We start from the raw sequence: 16,764 nt of genomic DNA on the forward strand, positions 1-16,764 counted from the left end.
GCATCGGACACGGGCTGGGGTGCGACACTGGACGGACAGGAATGCTCGGGCACGTGGAATCAGGAGCAAAGAACACTTCACATCAACTGCAAGGAGCTTTTGGCAGTTCATCTGGCCTTGATAAACTTCAAGTCCCTCCATCTAAGCAAGGTGGTGGAGGTGAACTCCGACAACACCACAGCCTTGGCGTACATCTCCAAGCAAGGAGGGACTCATTCGAGGAAGTTGTTCGAGATCGCAAGGGACCTCCTCATTTGGTCAAAAGATCGAAAGATCTCGCTGGTAACGAGGTTCATTCAGGGCGACATGAATGTCATGGCAGATCGCCTCAGCCGGAAGGGTCAGGTCATCCCCACAGAGTGGACCCTTCACATGAATGTTTGCAGCAGACTATGGGCCCTGTGGGGTCAGCCCACCATAGATCTATTCGCTACCTCGATGACCAAGAGGCTCCCGATGTATTGTTCTCCGATTCCAGACCCAGCAGCAGTACACGTGGATGCCTTTCTTCTGGATTGGTCCCATCTAGACCTGTTTGCGTTCCCTCCGTTCAAGATTGTCAACAGGGTACTACAGAAGTTCGCCTCTCACGAAGGGACACGGTTGACGTTGGTTGCTCCCCTCTGGCCCGCGAGAGAATGGTTCACCGAGGTACTGCAATGGCTAGTGGACGTTCCCAGGACTCTTCCTCTAAGAGTGGACCTTCTGCGTCAGCCGCACGTAAAGAAGGTACACCCAAGCCTCCACGCTCTTCGTCTGACTGCCTTCAGACTATCGAAAGACTCTCAAGAGCTAGAGGCTTTTCGAAGGAGGCAGCCAGAGCGATTGCCAGAGCAAGGAGGACATCCACTCTCAAAGTCTATCAGTCAAAATGGGAAGTCTTCCGAAGCTGGTGCAAGGCGAATGCAGTTTCCTCAACCAGTACCTCTGTAACGCAGATAGCTGACTTCCTTTTACATCTAAGGAATGTAAGATCCCTATCAGCTCCTACGATCAAAGGTTACAGAAGCATGTTGGCAGCGGTCTTCCGCCACAGAGGCTTAGATCTTTCCACCAACAAAGATCTACAGGACCTCCTTAGGTCTTTTGAGACCTCAAAGGAGCGTCGGTTGACCACACCAGGCTGGAACCTAGACGTGGTTTTAAGGTTCCTGATGTCAGCAAGGTTCGAACCGCTTCAATCAGCCTCTTTTAAGGATCTCACATTAAAGACTTTTCCTCGTTTGCTTAGCAACAGCTAAAAGAGTCAGTGAGATTCACGCCTTCAGCAGGAACATAGGTTTTACATCTGAAACGGCTACATGTTCCTTGCAGCTTGGTTTTTTAGCTAAAAACGAGCTTCCTTCTCGTCCTTGGCCCAAGTCGTTCGAGATCCCAAGCCTGTCCAACTTGGTGGGGAACGAACTAGAGAGAGTACTTTGCCCAGTAAGAGCTCTTAAGTACTATTTAAGACGTACAAAGCCATTACGAGGACAATCAGAAGCTTTATGGTGTTCTATCAAGAAACCTGCTTTACCGATGTCTAAGAACGCAGTTTCTTATTACATCAGGCTTTTGATTAGAGAGGCCCATTCTCATCTGAAGGAAGAAGACCTTGCTTTGCTGAAGGTAAGGACACATGAAGTTAGGGCTGTCGCTACTTCAGTGGCCTTCAAACAGAACCGTTCTCTGCAGAGTGTTATGGATGCAACCTATTGGAGAAGCAAGTCAGTGTTCGCATCATTTTACCTCAAAGATGTCCAGTCTCTTTACGAGAACTGCTACACCCTGGGACCATTCGTAGCAGCGAGTGCAGTAGTAGGTGAGGGCTCAACCACTACATTCCCATAATCCCATAACCTTTTTTAATCTTTCTCTTGAAATGCTTTTTATTGTTGTTTTTTGGGTTGTACGGAAGGCTAAGAAGCCTTCCGCATCCTGGTTGATTTGGCGGGTGGTCAAATTCTTTCTTGAGAAGCGCCTAGATTAGAGGTTGTGATGAGGTCCTTTAGTATGGGTTGCAGCCCTTTATACTTCAGCACCTAGGAGTCGCTCAGCATCCTAAGAGGATCGCTAGGCTCAGTAAGGAAGACGTACTTAAAGAGGCAGAGTAATGGTTCAAGTCGACTTCCTTACCAGGTACTTATTTATTTTATGTTTGTTATTTTGAATAACTGCTAAAATGAAATACGGGATACTTAGCTTCTAATGTTAACATGTATGCTGGTCTCCACCCACCCCCCTGGGTAAGATTAATATTGAAAAATGTTATTTTCCTTAGTAAAATAAATTTTTGAATATACTTACCCGATGATCATGAATTTAAGGACCCTCCCTTCCTCCCCATAGAGAACCAGTGGACCGAGGAGAAAATTGAGTTCTTGTTGACAAGAAGTACCTGAGTACCTACTCGACAGATGGCGCTGTTGTGTACACCCCCACCTGTATAGCGATCGCTGGCGTATCCCGACCTTAGATTTCTGTCGGGCAACAGAGTTGACAGCTACATGATCATCGGGTAAGTATATTCAAAAATTTATTTTACTAAGGAAAATAACATATTTTCTAAAATTTAGATTATTTTTGTTGTTAAAAATTGTCCTTTTTGGGCTTCAAAGTTGATAATTTACAGTAATAGATAAAAATACATATATTTAGGCAGTTTATATAGCTTTTTATAGTTGATCGAGAGGAAGAAAATGCGTAATTTGTCGTAGGTTACACATAGAATCCCATATCTGTACTGTATAGAAAATGAAACTCGTGCATGCTATTGGCCAGTAGAGGAGACAACGCCAATCAGACCATGCTGATTGTTGTTGAACAATAGGATCACTCAAGTAAACTGTAGCATTCGGTATCCCATGGTATACTGTTTGCTTCTAGGTATATGTACGGCATCTATATATGTTTGATTTATTTGGAATTTTAAGCTAAATTGCTTTAAAGCACTAATATGCCTGCCAAATATTCTACACCTTCGAAGTCTTTTGGTAGTGAACTCAACCGTTGGAAGAAGAATTACTAAAGTGAAGAAGATGAAACTCTATACATGCTTAAGGAAGGAAGAAACTATATTGATATAAGCTGCCATTGCAGTATCAATGAATCTACTGTTTAGTGCATCAAGAAGCATGAAAAGTATATAAGGATGACGGAAAATGTCACTTTTAACAAGACACACTGGATATCAACACCATATGTGAAAAGGCCAGGCTACGCAGTAGCTCTACAATAAGTTTACAGATGGTGGTGACAACGACCAAGAACTAGGATTATCTATGGCATTGTCCACCAAACCAGCTGAATTTATTGTCAGCAAGGACTGGTTTGATAAATTTCAAAGGAATTTCAACCTTAAAAGCATATCCCTGCATGAAGAAGCTGCTGCTGCTGCTGACAAACTGGCTGCAGGAGATGTTCCAGATCATTATCAAGGAAGGAGTTATTTGCGAAAACAAGTAATGAACTTGGCCTCTATTGGCAACATATGCTATCATGAACTTTCATTATGGAGGTAACCAGATCCCTGAATTCAATACCTGCAAAGATTTCTGCACACTTATATGGAAATAATGCAGGCTTTCTGACAAAGTCAGTGCTAGTTTATAAGTCCCAAAACCCAAGGCCCTCTAAAACAAAAATAGTACCATACTGCCAGTGCATTGGATGCACGACCATGAGGGATGGATAGAAAAAGTACTAACATTGGAGTTGTTTCTACAGTGATTCATCCCCAAGGTCAGGCTGTATTTTGTTGAAAAGGCATTTATTTTAAAGTGATTCTCATAATAGACATTGCTGGGGGCTACAGGAGATACTGTACCTGTATTATTAGGCCAAACGGGTAGAATTCTTACGGTTGCTGATTCAGCCCATGGATCAGTCGTTATTTGTACTCTCTAATCATTTTATGTGAAACTTCCTGCATGATAAGGTCCAGTCGTGTGATAACTGAGGGATTATTGTAAATGAAAGTACCCCAAAAGACAGAAAAATTTATGAAAAAAGAAAATATATATGTTAGAAAATATAAAGTTGAAAGTTGAATTAATACTGTAAATTTGAGTACAGTTATTGTTATTATTATTATTATTACTTGCTAAGCTACAAACCTAGTTGGTAAAGGAGGATGCTATAAGCCCAGGGGCTCCAACAAGGAAGATAGCTTAGTGAGGAAAGGAAAAAAAGGAAAATAAAATATTTTAAGAAGAATAACATTAAAATAAATATCTTCTATATAAACTATAAAAACTTTAACAAAACAAGATGAAGAGAAACAAGATAGAACAGTGTGCTCGAGTGTACCCTCAAGCAAAAGAACTCTAACCCGTTCGTCGTTGTCGGCGCCCACTCGTGTCCGAGTATTGGGTTCTGTCGTTAGCCATCAGCCTCCTATGAGAAAGAGATGAAGAAGGGTGGAGGAAACGACAGAATGCCAGTAGCTGGGTATATTATTTTGGGTGGTCGTGGCTTTGCAACGGCCACGCGCACACACTTGGCCCACACCGTTTTCACCGCGGCTCAAGACATATGAGACAGGCGGCTTCTCCGATGTTGGTTGCATCGGGCTGCCGGGTTCTTGTTATGCCCGACAGGCATTGCCCTCTTCCTCCGGCGCTGGGAAGCTCCGCCGTTGGGGTCTTGTTTGATTTGATTTTGGAGTTTTCCTTCTCCTAGCCTTTGCCTATCTTAAAATAAAGTTGAAAACCATAATACGAGGCTATGGCACTACCCAAGACTAGAGAACAATGGTTTGATTATTGAGTGTCCTCCACTCGCTCCTTAAGTAGCCAGAGTTGAAAGTTTTATTCAAACGCAGTTTCAATTGTCTGGTATTTGATGAAGTAGGCTAATCATTGGCCTTAAATTTTGAGAATACCCTCTCTATGCATAAATTTCTCATTCATGTAATTTAATATATATAGCCTTGAATATCTAATTATGAGAAGAATTATTTGGACCAACGTAAAATAACAATAAGCAAGGAATTTACGTGAAGTATAACAATAACTACTGTAGATTCCCCTAGTTTTTTTTTTCTTTCTCAATGATTGGCAACTACAGACACACAGGAAAAGTATCGATACATGCGAACATGACACAAATATTAAAAAAGAACTGGAGTGATTGCGTTTTCTTTTCCATTTCTTTTTTCCCTCTATCTCTCAAAGATCAATTTAAGATATTTTGTAGCCTCAATAAGCACAAATTTATAATAGGCAATTATTCTTATGATCAAACAAACATACCAAAAATCATGAAATACATAATTGATCTCTCTCCAAAAAGATATATCTGATTTTAGTTATGATGGAAAATAGATACTACAGCAAAATGTTAAATGAAAAACATTATTTCTTAGTTAATCTTACCTACACTATTTATTTTTTAGATAATCATACCTAATATGCCTATTTCTTTCTCAAACCAACAAACAAAAATTGTCCTAAAATTGAACAAAATAGGTATTTCTGGAAAAGTGAAAGGCAACCTTAGATGGCATCCCCTTTGTAATTGGTTGTGTTCAACAGTGCATTAGTCTCAGTAAGAATTTCTCCTCTACCGTTATTGTAGGTTTTTCATATATAAATAATTAGAAAAAGTCATATTCATTGCCATTGGAAGTTCGACCAAAATTATAAGTAATTGTTCCTTCACCTACTAAGTCATACTCCATCACAACAAAACCTTTGCCATCTGTTCAACCATCTGAAGTTGGAAAAAGGGCTTCTCTCATTTCTATTTTAACGCATCCATATGCTCCTACTGTATTGCCTCCAGTTATTTCATACAAATTATTATACTGTGTTGGAAAATATCACTATCATCACTGTCCCCTTCAGCTTCTAAAACAGTCCTCATCTTTAACATCATCTGGATCATGTTAGCCAGCATCTGAATGATGTAAATTTTGGCTTATTGTCTGCATAGAACATGCATACAGCGCACTAGGATGGTCTTTGTGTGGATCCTTCCTTGGCTAAACCAAAGGGGTGACTATTTTTACTGAGACTTTGTTGTCACTAAAAACAGAATGTTGGGTCATCAATTATGAGATTAAATTTATTGCCATATTCACTCAGAAAACCAGATTTTCTAACTCGAGGTCTATGGAGGTTGCTCATCTGTCTTTGAATGTGAATCACTGACTGCTGTGAGGGGGTATGTTGACATTTTTTTGACTAAGGGTTAATTCACATTGAGGATAGATGAGGAATAAATTTTACTTTTCAAAATATTTCAAGATAGTTTGGCAGTTGTGACTCTTGGTAGCCAATACTAACTACTTTTACAGCATCTCTTCAGTTCTGGCTAAATTACATTTTGTTATGCTCCTTCCACTGGTCCCAAGCTGTACTTACCTTTTTATACTTCTTCTATACTTTTGTACTTCCAATTTACTCTTTAACCTCTTGATTTTTTATATATTCTTTAGAATTTTGGTCTTGTAAATCATGCTAATTCCTTTTTTCCTTGCTTTCCCATCTTTTTATAGTGTTTTTACATTATTTCTGCGTACTTAACAAATGAAGTCCTCAGTGGAGGAGTAATGTATAGATTGTTCTATTAACCCCTTTATATTTCTTTTCAATTCATTGCATACTTGTAACTATTGTGGTAAGATCATTCTTCCTAAAATGTGATAGGTAATTTTGTTTAGTATATCTGGAATGTTGATATAAGACAATACTTTTCCCCATGCTCCAATTTATTTCTCCTTTCTCACTTTCATCTGGTTGTACAGCAATGAAAAATTTCTACAAATAACATTATATTTCTGCAGAATAATACAATACACTTAAGTTATCACTGGAAAATCTAATTATAATTTCACATTTGTACATACATACATATACCAGGGCAATTCCCCCAATTTTGGGGGGTAGCCGACATCAACAAATGAAACAAAACAAAAAAGGGGACCTCTACTCTCTACGTTCCTCCAGCCTAACAAGGGACTCAACCGAGTTCAGCTGGTACTGCTAGTAAAGTAGGTTAAATTATATCAGTATCTAGTTATGTATTTCATTTCGTGTGGGTATTGGTCCTTTACATTTCTTACTTGTTGAACAGCACTTGATGGATCACAATGCTTTGTGCATATTGTACTCTACTTCATCACTAGTATTGTGTATTTCCTTGTTTTCACTTTGTGTAAACTCACTGATTTATTGTGTTCACTCAGGGTATGTGTTCCTCTTACTGATTAATTAAAGCAAACTGTAGATAAGATATTTACTAGCTTGGTAAAGGATAGTGGTTGCTCTAATTGATAAAGTAATACACTATTTTGATATACTGTATATTTTTATGTTACTGTACTATATACCAATAAATGTTTAATTTATATTTAAATAACTTTTGTCTTGAAATGTTTCAGTTTAAAGAAGCTCCTGAAAAACAAAGCAATTGATGAATGCTTATTTTAAACAGGCACTGCTGGTATGGTCCAAGATCGTACTGAGGACCTAGCTCCTGAAGAGAAGGTTGCAGACTATACTGATGATGAAGAGTCTGCGTCACATTCAGATGAATCTCTAGCAGAAGAGGCAGATACAGAGTCACATAGGGATGATAAGGTATGTGGTGAACTAAAGTAAAGTTACTGAATTATCGTTGACTACCTCTGTATATACCATTGTGCAAGTCCATCAAATGTATTATTATTTTAACTGTGAACTATGTTATAGTTTGGTCATGGAAGCTAATTGTTTTTATGTCAAGGAAGAATTTATTGAATAAGCAGAAGGCAGTGCAATTTTGATATTTTGTCTGAAGATTTTTTGAAAATATAAATTATACTTTAAATGAGATGCCAACCAGCATACAGTGGTAATCTTGAATAATACCAAATTTCTTGCCGTGTTTCTTGAAATTTTGCTGCACTGAAAAATAATTTTTTATGAGTATGATTTGCTAACAAATTAAGGGAGGAAAAAATAGAATTCTTTCAAGTTGATCAAAGCATGCTAATAATTATAATTGAAGCCCTTTTCATAAACAAATGAGGTCACATTGTGGGGGAGTTAATTTCCTTAAAGTAAAATTTTAATAAGTATTTAATGTCTGCTCAATTGATTTTACCCAGATATTTGTTAGTGAACTTTGTATGAATGTTTTGCAACTTTTAATAAGTTTTCGTTGGGTTGTGGTATGGTTTAAATGGCACTGCAGACTCATTCTCTTTAAACCTGCTACTCAAAGTGGCTAGCTTCAGAATTTGGGTAAGGTAACATGCAATCGGGTAATTTGTCTGGAAAAAAAATTGTCTGAATTGTCAAAATTTTCAGTTCATCTGATTATTTTTTATGAAAAGGAAGTTGTTCAATTAATTTACTTGATTATTGTTAGATATGTTTAGCCATGAGTAATATCGCTAATAATTAGATGATTCCATAGTTGATATGTAGAAATTTGGCTTTAGTATTCATTTTCAAAACATCACTATGAGGAAATTGCATTTGTGTAGGGGTGGTAGATATGTTCACTAGATTATATTAGAATTTACCAGTATTGTATTAATACACTGTGTTACTTAAGCTAACTTACGGTAACTCTTTCAGAATAATTTTGATGATGATGCGGAGTGGGAAAGATTCCAGAAAGGTTTGACGAAGAGAGAAAAGGCTCTTGAAGGAAAATCTAAAATATCTCACTCTGTACATTGTCCGTATTTCCCAGAAGATAAGCAAGAACATTGGTGGACTTATGTTTGTGACCGTAAAAAGCATATGCTTATTACTGCGCCTTACCAGGTAAGCTAACTTTAGAAATGCTTAATTATTTAGCAAGAAAAGAAAGATGTGTAAATATTTAGATCTAAGTCTGCTGGTTGAGTTTGAGTGATAGAAATTATTAAGTGCTTCTTCCCTTACATTATACAGATTTCACCCAAGGGGGTTCTAGTAAACCTTTATTAGTGAAGACTGGTAGTCGTCGGTTTACGACTTTACGACCATATTTTCACTGTGATGACAAATATTTCCTTGGAAATAATGTATTTTCTTATACACAAATTAACTGTGTGTGTGTGTGTGTGTATGTGTTTTTTTAATATCTGTCGAAGGGGAGGGGGAGAGAGAGAATGATAACTAATAACTTATTGTTGCTGATGTAATATTCATTATGAAGAGATTTTGCATGTTAAGAAATTTATATAAACAACTCTGTGTTATTTGTACTGTATGTACGCATAATCACAATACGGTAGCATGACCTTAAGGTCAGCTGATGCCTACCTAAAGTAATTGTTGATTATTGAAATGCTCAAGAAATGGAAAAATAGAATATAAACATGCTTTAATAAACCACAATTAAACACAATTATACCTAATGAAATATGAAGCCTTAATAATGAAATGAAAATTAGATTCTGTAGGAAGTTTTAAAAATGAACTACCCGTACGTTTGTTTGCGCACGCATATGTACGGAGAAAGAGCGAGAACCTATTTGCGTGATAACTAATAATAATGACTTTAAATAAACTGTATGAAAACCTTTATATACTATAAAATATTGGTGCTGATGTAATATTCATCTTGATATTTTGAATAAATTAAGAAATAAATAAAAAATACACCATTCGTATGTCCGCAATGTTTAGATACTGTAGCGGGACCTTCAGATCAGCTGATCATAACCAAAGGTAAGTAAAATATTAAGTAATTCAAGATTGTTAAAATGCTCTCAAAATTTAAAACTAGAATACAAAAATGCTTCAATAGGGCATATGATATCCTATGAAACAAGAAAAGGAAATTATGATACACAGTAAGAAAATATTGATAAAATATGACTTAGATGATTGCTGAATCATGACGTATAATAAATCTACGGAAACTTCACTTTTTAAGTTCGACATATGTCCAGATCACCTCATGATGCATCTCCTGGTCCCTACCTTGGTTGTAAGTTGACGACTACCTGTATTGGTTTCTTAAATGATAGGAACATTTTAAATTTTTAGTAATGATGAGACACGAATGGTTATTACCTCCATGGAATTAAGGCAATTTATGATAATTGCATTTCTAAAAGAACAAATTAATTGAACCTTGAATTTTTTTTTTTTTTTTTTACTAACCCATTACTTTTCCAATTTTCCATCTCCCTGAACTACATTCTCATGGTGAAATTTTCCCAATCAATTAACAGGGCCAGTCTGACTGCCAAGAACCAACTGATATGCCATGCATATACTGCTTTTAATTTTTGTTTTGGAGCATTTATGACAGATTTAACTATAAATAATGGGTTTGTTTTAGAAAATCATTTGATAAAATATTACTTATTTCAGTTGAGATCTTTATTTATTTATTTTTTTTTCCTATTTAATACAGTATTAGCATAGCCTCCTCATGCTTTTAACATTTTCTATTTCATCAGATAACAAACCTTGTTGATCAAGAGGAAGTGCAGCTCAAGTTTACAGCTCCTCAAAAGCCAGGGATTTACACTTATCAAGTTTGTCTGCGTTCTGACTCCTACGTAGGCTTTGACCAAGTACAAGATATTAAACTAGATGTGAAAGAGGCTAGAGAAATTCCCACAGAACATCCTCAGTGGCAGGAATGTTCAAGTGATGAGGAAGATGATGATGATAATGATCTGGGTAAAGATGATGGTGAGGAGTCTGAATATACCACTGATGAAGAAGTAACGGACGAAAGTGATGAGGAGTGAAAGGTTTGAACATTTGCATATCTGTGGTTAGGAAATACCAGTTAATTAGTAGTGGCATTTTATTTTAAGAATGTTATGAGAGAAAAAGAATTTAAGATGTCAGCAATAAGAAAACATGGTGGTTTATATTTTGGCTACTCTCCAGTCATTCAAGAGTAGCTTAACAAGTCAGACTACTTAATAAGAACTGAAACCATTGGCCTTGAAGTTGTATTGTTATGGGTAGAACCAAGTTTGAATTAAGCTAGAAACTAAAATATTTTGGCATATATATTTATTGCAAGTTTATAAGCGAAGCAAATATTACATTTAGTTATTTCTTTATAGATTGTTTATATCCCCAATTCTTTGTTATAATTTGTTTTGAAATCTAGATATAAAACTTTTACATTAACATATTTTGCTTTTAGTTTTCAATGCACATTTTTTTTAAAGCATTAAGTGCTCCTGTCTCATTTGACATTTTTTCAAAAGGAATATGAAGTATTATTGAGTGGTAATGGATTTCATGTTAATAGTGATAAAATTTAAAAGTATTATGGTTAGTCATATTTTGTCAGTGGGTTGGTGTTTGACTGAAAACCATTCGATTAAGTTGAGGGTTAGGACTTTAAAGAATTATCAATTAATTATATAATGTCACCAGTAAAATATGTCATTGTAGTTCAGGTGCTCTTAGTTGCAATGTTTATAATAACCCATTTAAATGATAATCCTCACATTTATGAATACATCATGTAGAATTGTTTCAGCATGGCTGTTGAAGAATTGGTAATATTTTCATTTCTTACATGGTCATGTGTAAGTGATGGGATATTATAGCCTCTTGATTATATTTCCATACAAGTAATTTAATTTTTCGTGAGCAGCAACAACGAAAACAGCCTCCTCTTTCATTTGGCAGATCATTTATTTGTTATACACTAGGTAAGCAACATTTTATTGATAAATTTCATACATACTCATTTGTTGAAAGAACCGGATTAAAAAATTAAGGCTAAAATTTTTTTTTGCTTTTTTTATTTTGAAACAAAATTGTTTTTATATCAACTGTACAGTACTATCTTTGAGATTTACTTTTTTGAAAAATTTTGAAAACAGTAAAAAGTGTTGAAGAAATTCTCTTGAATTAAATTTTAAACATTTTGAGATAAGGAAGATTTAAAAATTCCACTATAAGATAGGCAAGTATTGTAGTCTAATTATTTTTTATTCATCTTGGAAAAAAATTTAGCTATTTAAATGATAGAATTACTAGAAAGGTACCTATAAACTTTTATGGACTTTTTTTCAGGTTAGATGCCATTGTGAAAAACAGGTACAATCCCTAAATTTTTTTGAAGTACTGTACTTTCTGTGCCCCTCTACCTTCTGAAGTAATTATGTTTGCATTGTCCTATGAGAAAATTTGTTTGTTAAATGTAAAGCTGAAGCAATGCAGGAAAAAGACCCTGCTGAAAAAGCAACAAATATATTGGGAAAAAAAAAATTCATGAACATTTTGAACCATTAGACAAAAACACTTGCGTACAAACAAAACTTAACGGAGAAAATATTTGTAGATCAGTGCTACTATAAATTTGTACTAAGTTTGTGAGATGAATTTCAATAGCTGAAAGAAATTAAATTTGAAGAATTGATCTCTATAAAAGACATCATGCTTAAGTGAAAGTGATTGTAGTTTGTTAGCATAGTCCTTTGATCAATACTAGAAGATGAAAACATTTACAGATTAAATTTATTTCCTCTATAATTGTACAAAATATTTGGCCAATTTAGAATGATTAAGCTAAAATCTGATGGGGTTTGCTTTAACTAATTTTATAAGTGCAATAGTTAGGAGTTTTATGAGTTTAATTCATTCTGGGAGTGAGCAATTAATCTTAAATGATCGTATTCTGAAAAATTTTTCCCATAAGAAATAAAGGAAATTCTCTGTGTGTTCCACTGGTCCATAAATACACATTTTTAAAGGTCTATAATGGAATTTAGTGAACAAATTAAACAATAACCTCTAACATCAGAAAACAGTATAAATGAAGTATTGACAAATAAACTCGCTTTACCTTTAAAAATAGTCGTGGCTGGCATGAAGGAAACGAGAGAGGAGATGGGTTAATGCTTAGGAGAGAATCTTTCTATGACCAGTTCTGATAAAATATTGGGAGTTCTCTTTTGAACTACACTATTAATAACTGAATTGCTTAATCTATGCTCATTTATTTTACACTTGAATTCACGTTTCACAAGGAACCTAGCTAGTGGACTGATTTTGCCTTTTTATAAAATTGCATGAAAATGGGGTATAAAATCACACGAACACTATATGGTGTATGGGCACCGTTTGACTGATTTCATGCCAGTCTCGTTAGTACTTATCCATTAAATATGCCCATACAGCTCAAAATTTTACTTTCAGATACAATGGTCATAAATGAATTTGAAACCAATTTGAACTTGTATGTCTGAATACCGATTTACTTGTATTCAAAGTTACTCGTAAACTGAGGTACTACTGTAACTTACTCTTGCAGCTTCATTATGGCATAACTAAGAAAGAATCTATTATATTGTTTATTTTTCAACATAATGAACATTTAATGAAAATAAGAAGTTGGAGATAAAATGTATCTTAAAAGGGTTAAAAATTAGGTGTTGCACCATTTTCTATTTCACTGCGCACTGATGTTTAGAGACAAGAATTAGATCAAGTTGAACATGACAATATTCTCTTCCATGTAACTACCAGTTAAAGAAGCTCAAAGAAACACATGACAGATTAAAAAAATTTTAATAGGCAATTGTGACATGGTGTAAATTGATAACCAAGAATCTGTCAAATTGTTCACCTTAAAGAATGTATCCCTAGGTCCATCATTATGGGAGCTTGGAAATATGACCAGTACTGTATTTCTTGATAATAACACGAAAAGCGCTAAGAAAAAAGTGCATTCTTAGAGTAGGTCTTTTTTAGCCAACATGAAGATAATTTGACATATAAGTAACTTAATACTTTTGAAAAAAAAAAAAAATTAACCAAGAAATTTGACTATTGTTTAGTGTATTGAAGTTGGTTGACTAAAAGTGTATAGGAATATGGCAGATACTCTGAAGTGTAGCAAGCACAAAGTCCCCCCAATCCAAGATGAGCAATTCCAGTGGGGTGAGATGCAGGAAGTACTGTAAATAGTTTCATTGGAAAGTCTTCAACACTTGAGTTTAGTATGTGTGACAGGGTCTTCAAAACTATTTGGGGGTGATTGTACTTTGTTGAAATAGAACAATGGTGATATACGGTAGTTTTAAGTGAAAGCTGTGATTAACATAAAAAAATTTTGAGCTTTTAGTTTACCACATTTTCTAAAATAAAGGTGAAGATGAAATCCTGAGTATTAGTCCTGAAGTCTTGGTATTTTCCTCACAAGAATATGTTATAGTTAAGTTATTATTTGTGTGACATTTGATTATAAAAATGTGATATTTGAGAAATTTTAGTATTTGTAGATTAAGAACTATGCTCTTGACCCCTCCATTTAAGAAGAGAATTTTTTCTGCTAAGTATTAAGTCATGATTAGAATCTTATTTGGTGTGCAATTTATAAATTTAAGGAAAACATTACATTGCCTTTTTATGTACAGTACCCATATCAAAAGAGGTAACAGCTTTTTCATTACCTTCAAAATACTGGGAATTGAATTCCTGAAATCTCTTTAACTTACATGAACTTGCATATGTCATAAATTTTTAACCTGAATTTGCAGTGAAAATATATTTATGATGAGCTGTTTTACAATATTTGATATAAGTTATCATCACCTTTTTTAAGTTTTTCAATGTTTGGTATGTGTATGATTGCTGATGTCATACATGTACATCTGTATTTAAATTTAAAAGTTTAATAAATATTTAATTCTCTAAAACAGGTATGTAGTAATGTAGTATGTAAACTTATAAAGCATGAATTATTTATTTTTACAAATTTGTATTTGAATTTAGTGGTAGCGGTGATGTCCTGTTCTTTTCCTACAGATTTGTGGTAAGGGATTTTGTACTGAAATATTATTCTAGAAGGATTTTGATATATTAACATTCTTTTCACTTGAGTGTGGTAATAACTTTAGTTTTGAATGACAATGCTGGAAGTTATTTTTTAAAGGGACTAGTATATTCAATACTTTTCTTCTAGAGTAATACTAAAGAATAAATATATTTCTTGTATGTTTTTCATGAAAAAGGGCATGGCCTGGCTGGAGGTGAAATGTAGAACTTAGAAATTGTCAAGTTTTTAATTTTATATTGCAGTTTCTTCTATATGTGTAAGCACATGGTCAGGTTAATTCATTAAGTGATTTGTGGTGTAAGAAGACTAAGTTTTCAGTATAAACTATGAATGCAAGTGGAATGGTTACTGATACAGTATAGTATGAAGTATTGACTCTACTGCATAAATATAATGGCATTTAATTTAGGCCACAAAGCTCAAGTTTACTGTATAGCTGAGTATTTGAAATCCAGAGTTTCTCTTTGGGAAATACATAACAATTCCTTTCCAAGGAGTTTGTACTGGATCATTTTCAATTTTTACATTTCATTATGGAAATTTTCTACTGTTTCTTTTTAAATTTCTGTATAGATTCCTATAATTTCATATTTGAAGCCATAAACATAAGGGGCCTAATGTTTCTGTTTTTAAGTAGTTAATCAATCCATTGGCAGTAGTATTATATTTGAGAAAAATAATTCAATTTATCAAAAGTAATCTTGGCATTGAAATCTTTGGTATTTTTGTTTTAACTGATTTCTTAATTTTGCTTGGAATGGCATGTTATAATGAAGAAAATTGTCATAATAAGAATTTTTCTGTGTGCTGTTACATAGCATTGGGGAGTTGTGTTTCCTGAAGACAGTATGGGAAGATGTTAAACTTTTTACACTACATATATCTTAAACTAGAGTTTATTTGGATTTGTAGTCTAATAATTTGAAGTGTGTTGATCTGGATTTCATTTACTTTTATACATGATCAAGTAATTCCATTGTTTGAGTGAAGTACTGTATAAGGTTAGGTGAAATATGCATGTATTGTTCTAAAGTATTTTGTGAATGTTATAACCAGGAAATTGGAAGTAAATCTCTCTAGTACAGATATTGAAGAACTTGAAAGGAAGCACTGTTTGAATAGAACATTGTCTATTGGTTTTAGAGAATGTGAAATCCTTAGAGTTTAACTGTCTGTACTTGCTTTTACATGTTCTTTGCATCTTAAATGCATTGAAATTTTGAATGTTGGATTTGACATAATTACACTGTGAAATGTTTTATCGCAGTGCATGAAGTTGTTAATTCAACATACTTATCTGTTCTGACATGCCTAGCATTTAAGGACCAGCAGAAAATTTGAGTATTGAATGCTTCATGCTATAGAGAATCAAATCTTTAGGGAGTCATTTGTTTTCCCAGTTATATGGGAAAAATTAGTGTTAAAATCTTGACTACCTCCATGTCCCCTTCATCCTCCTTTTCACTGTCTTCCTCATCATGTTTGTGGCTCAGAAATTGGGCCTTTTCAGGCCGTGCTGTACATTTAATATCACTTATTTTCATCTCTTTAATACCCTTCTTATTGTAGTCTCCTTGAAGCTTTACCTTCTTTTCACTTCACACTTCCTTTGATGACCCTCATGTCATGATGAATATTTGCTTAGAGAAGTTTTGGCTGTAGGCAGGTAGATCATTTTAATGTTAAGTCTGTTAGAGGAAAGAGAAAGTGGTACTTGTAAACTTAGTACTTTTCATGTGAGCACAAAGAATTATTTTGTTTATAATTAAAACGATAACAATAAAATTTGTTTAATATCCTTTTATTAAATGATTAAAAATTACAGTACAATTACAGTATAGTATTGTTTTATAAGTAGGTGCTAAAAGATTAACGTGTTCTTTGGTTTTGTTCAGTTACACTATAGGTACAGTATTCTCATTTTCTATTCTGCCAAGTGGTATTTCATTTTTATTACTGTACTTATAGATTTGTATAGTTTTCTTCCATTCTAATAGGTCCCTTCCTATCTAACTGACTTTTTTTTTTTTTAATACA

The 16,764-nt window shown here is 34.4% G+C and overlaps 1 protein-coding gene across 2 annotated transcripts in view; it reads left to right on the plus strand.

Annotated features, from left to right (window-relative positions):
* Sec63 (translocation protein Sec63) overlaps positions 1-16,512 on the plus strand; it is a 50,936-nt gene extending 34,424 nt beyond the window's left edge. For both annotated transcript variants that reach the window (XM_068367041.1, XM_068367042.1), the window contains exons 12-14: positions 7,417-7,562; positions 8,547-8,738; positions 10,370-16,512. In XM_068367041.1, coding sequence (XP_068223142.1) covers positions 7,417-7,562; positions 8,547-8,738; positions 10,370-10,666 — 635 coding nt within the window. In that variant the 3' untranslated portion in view covers positions 10,667-16,512. The remainder of the gene's footprint in view (positions 1-7,416; positions 7,563-8,546; positions 8,739-10,369) is intronic.
* Positions 16,513-16,764: the final 252 nt, after the last annotated feature.

Source organism: Palaemon carinicauda, chromosome 44, assembly GCF_036898095.1.
Source record: "Palaemon carinicauda isolate YSFRI2023 chromosome 44, ASM3689809v2, whole genome shotgun sequence".
In the NCBI taxonomy this organism is placed as follows: Eukaryota; Metazoa; Arthropoda; class Malacostraca; order Decapoda; family Palaemonidae; genus Palaemon; species Palaemon carinicauda.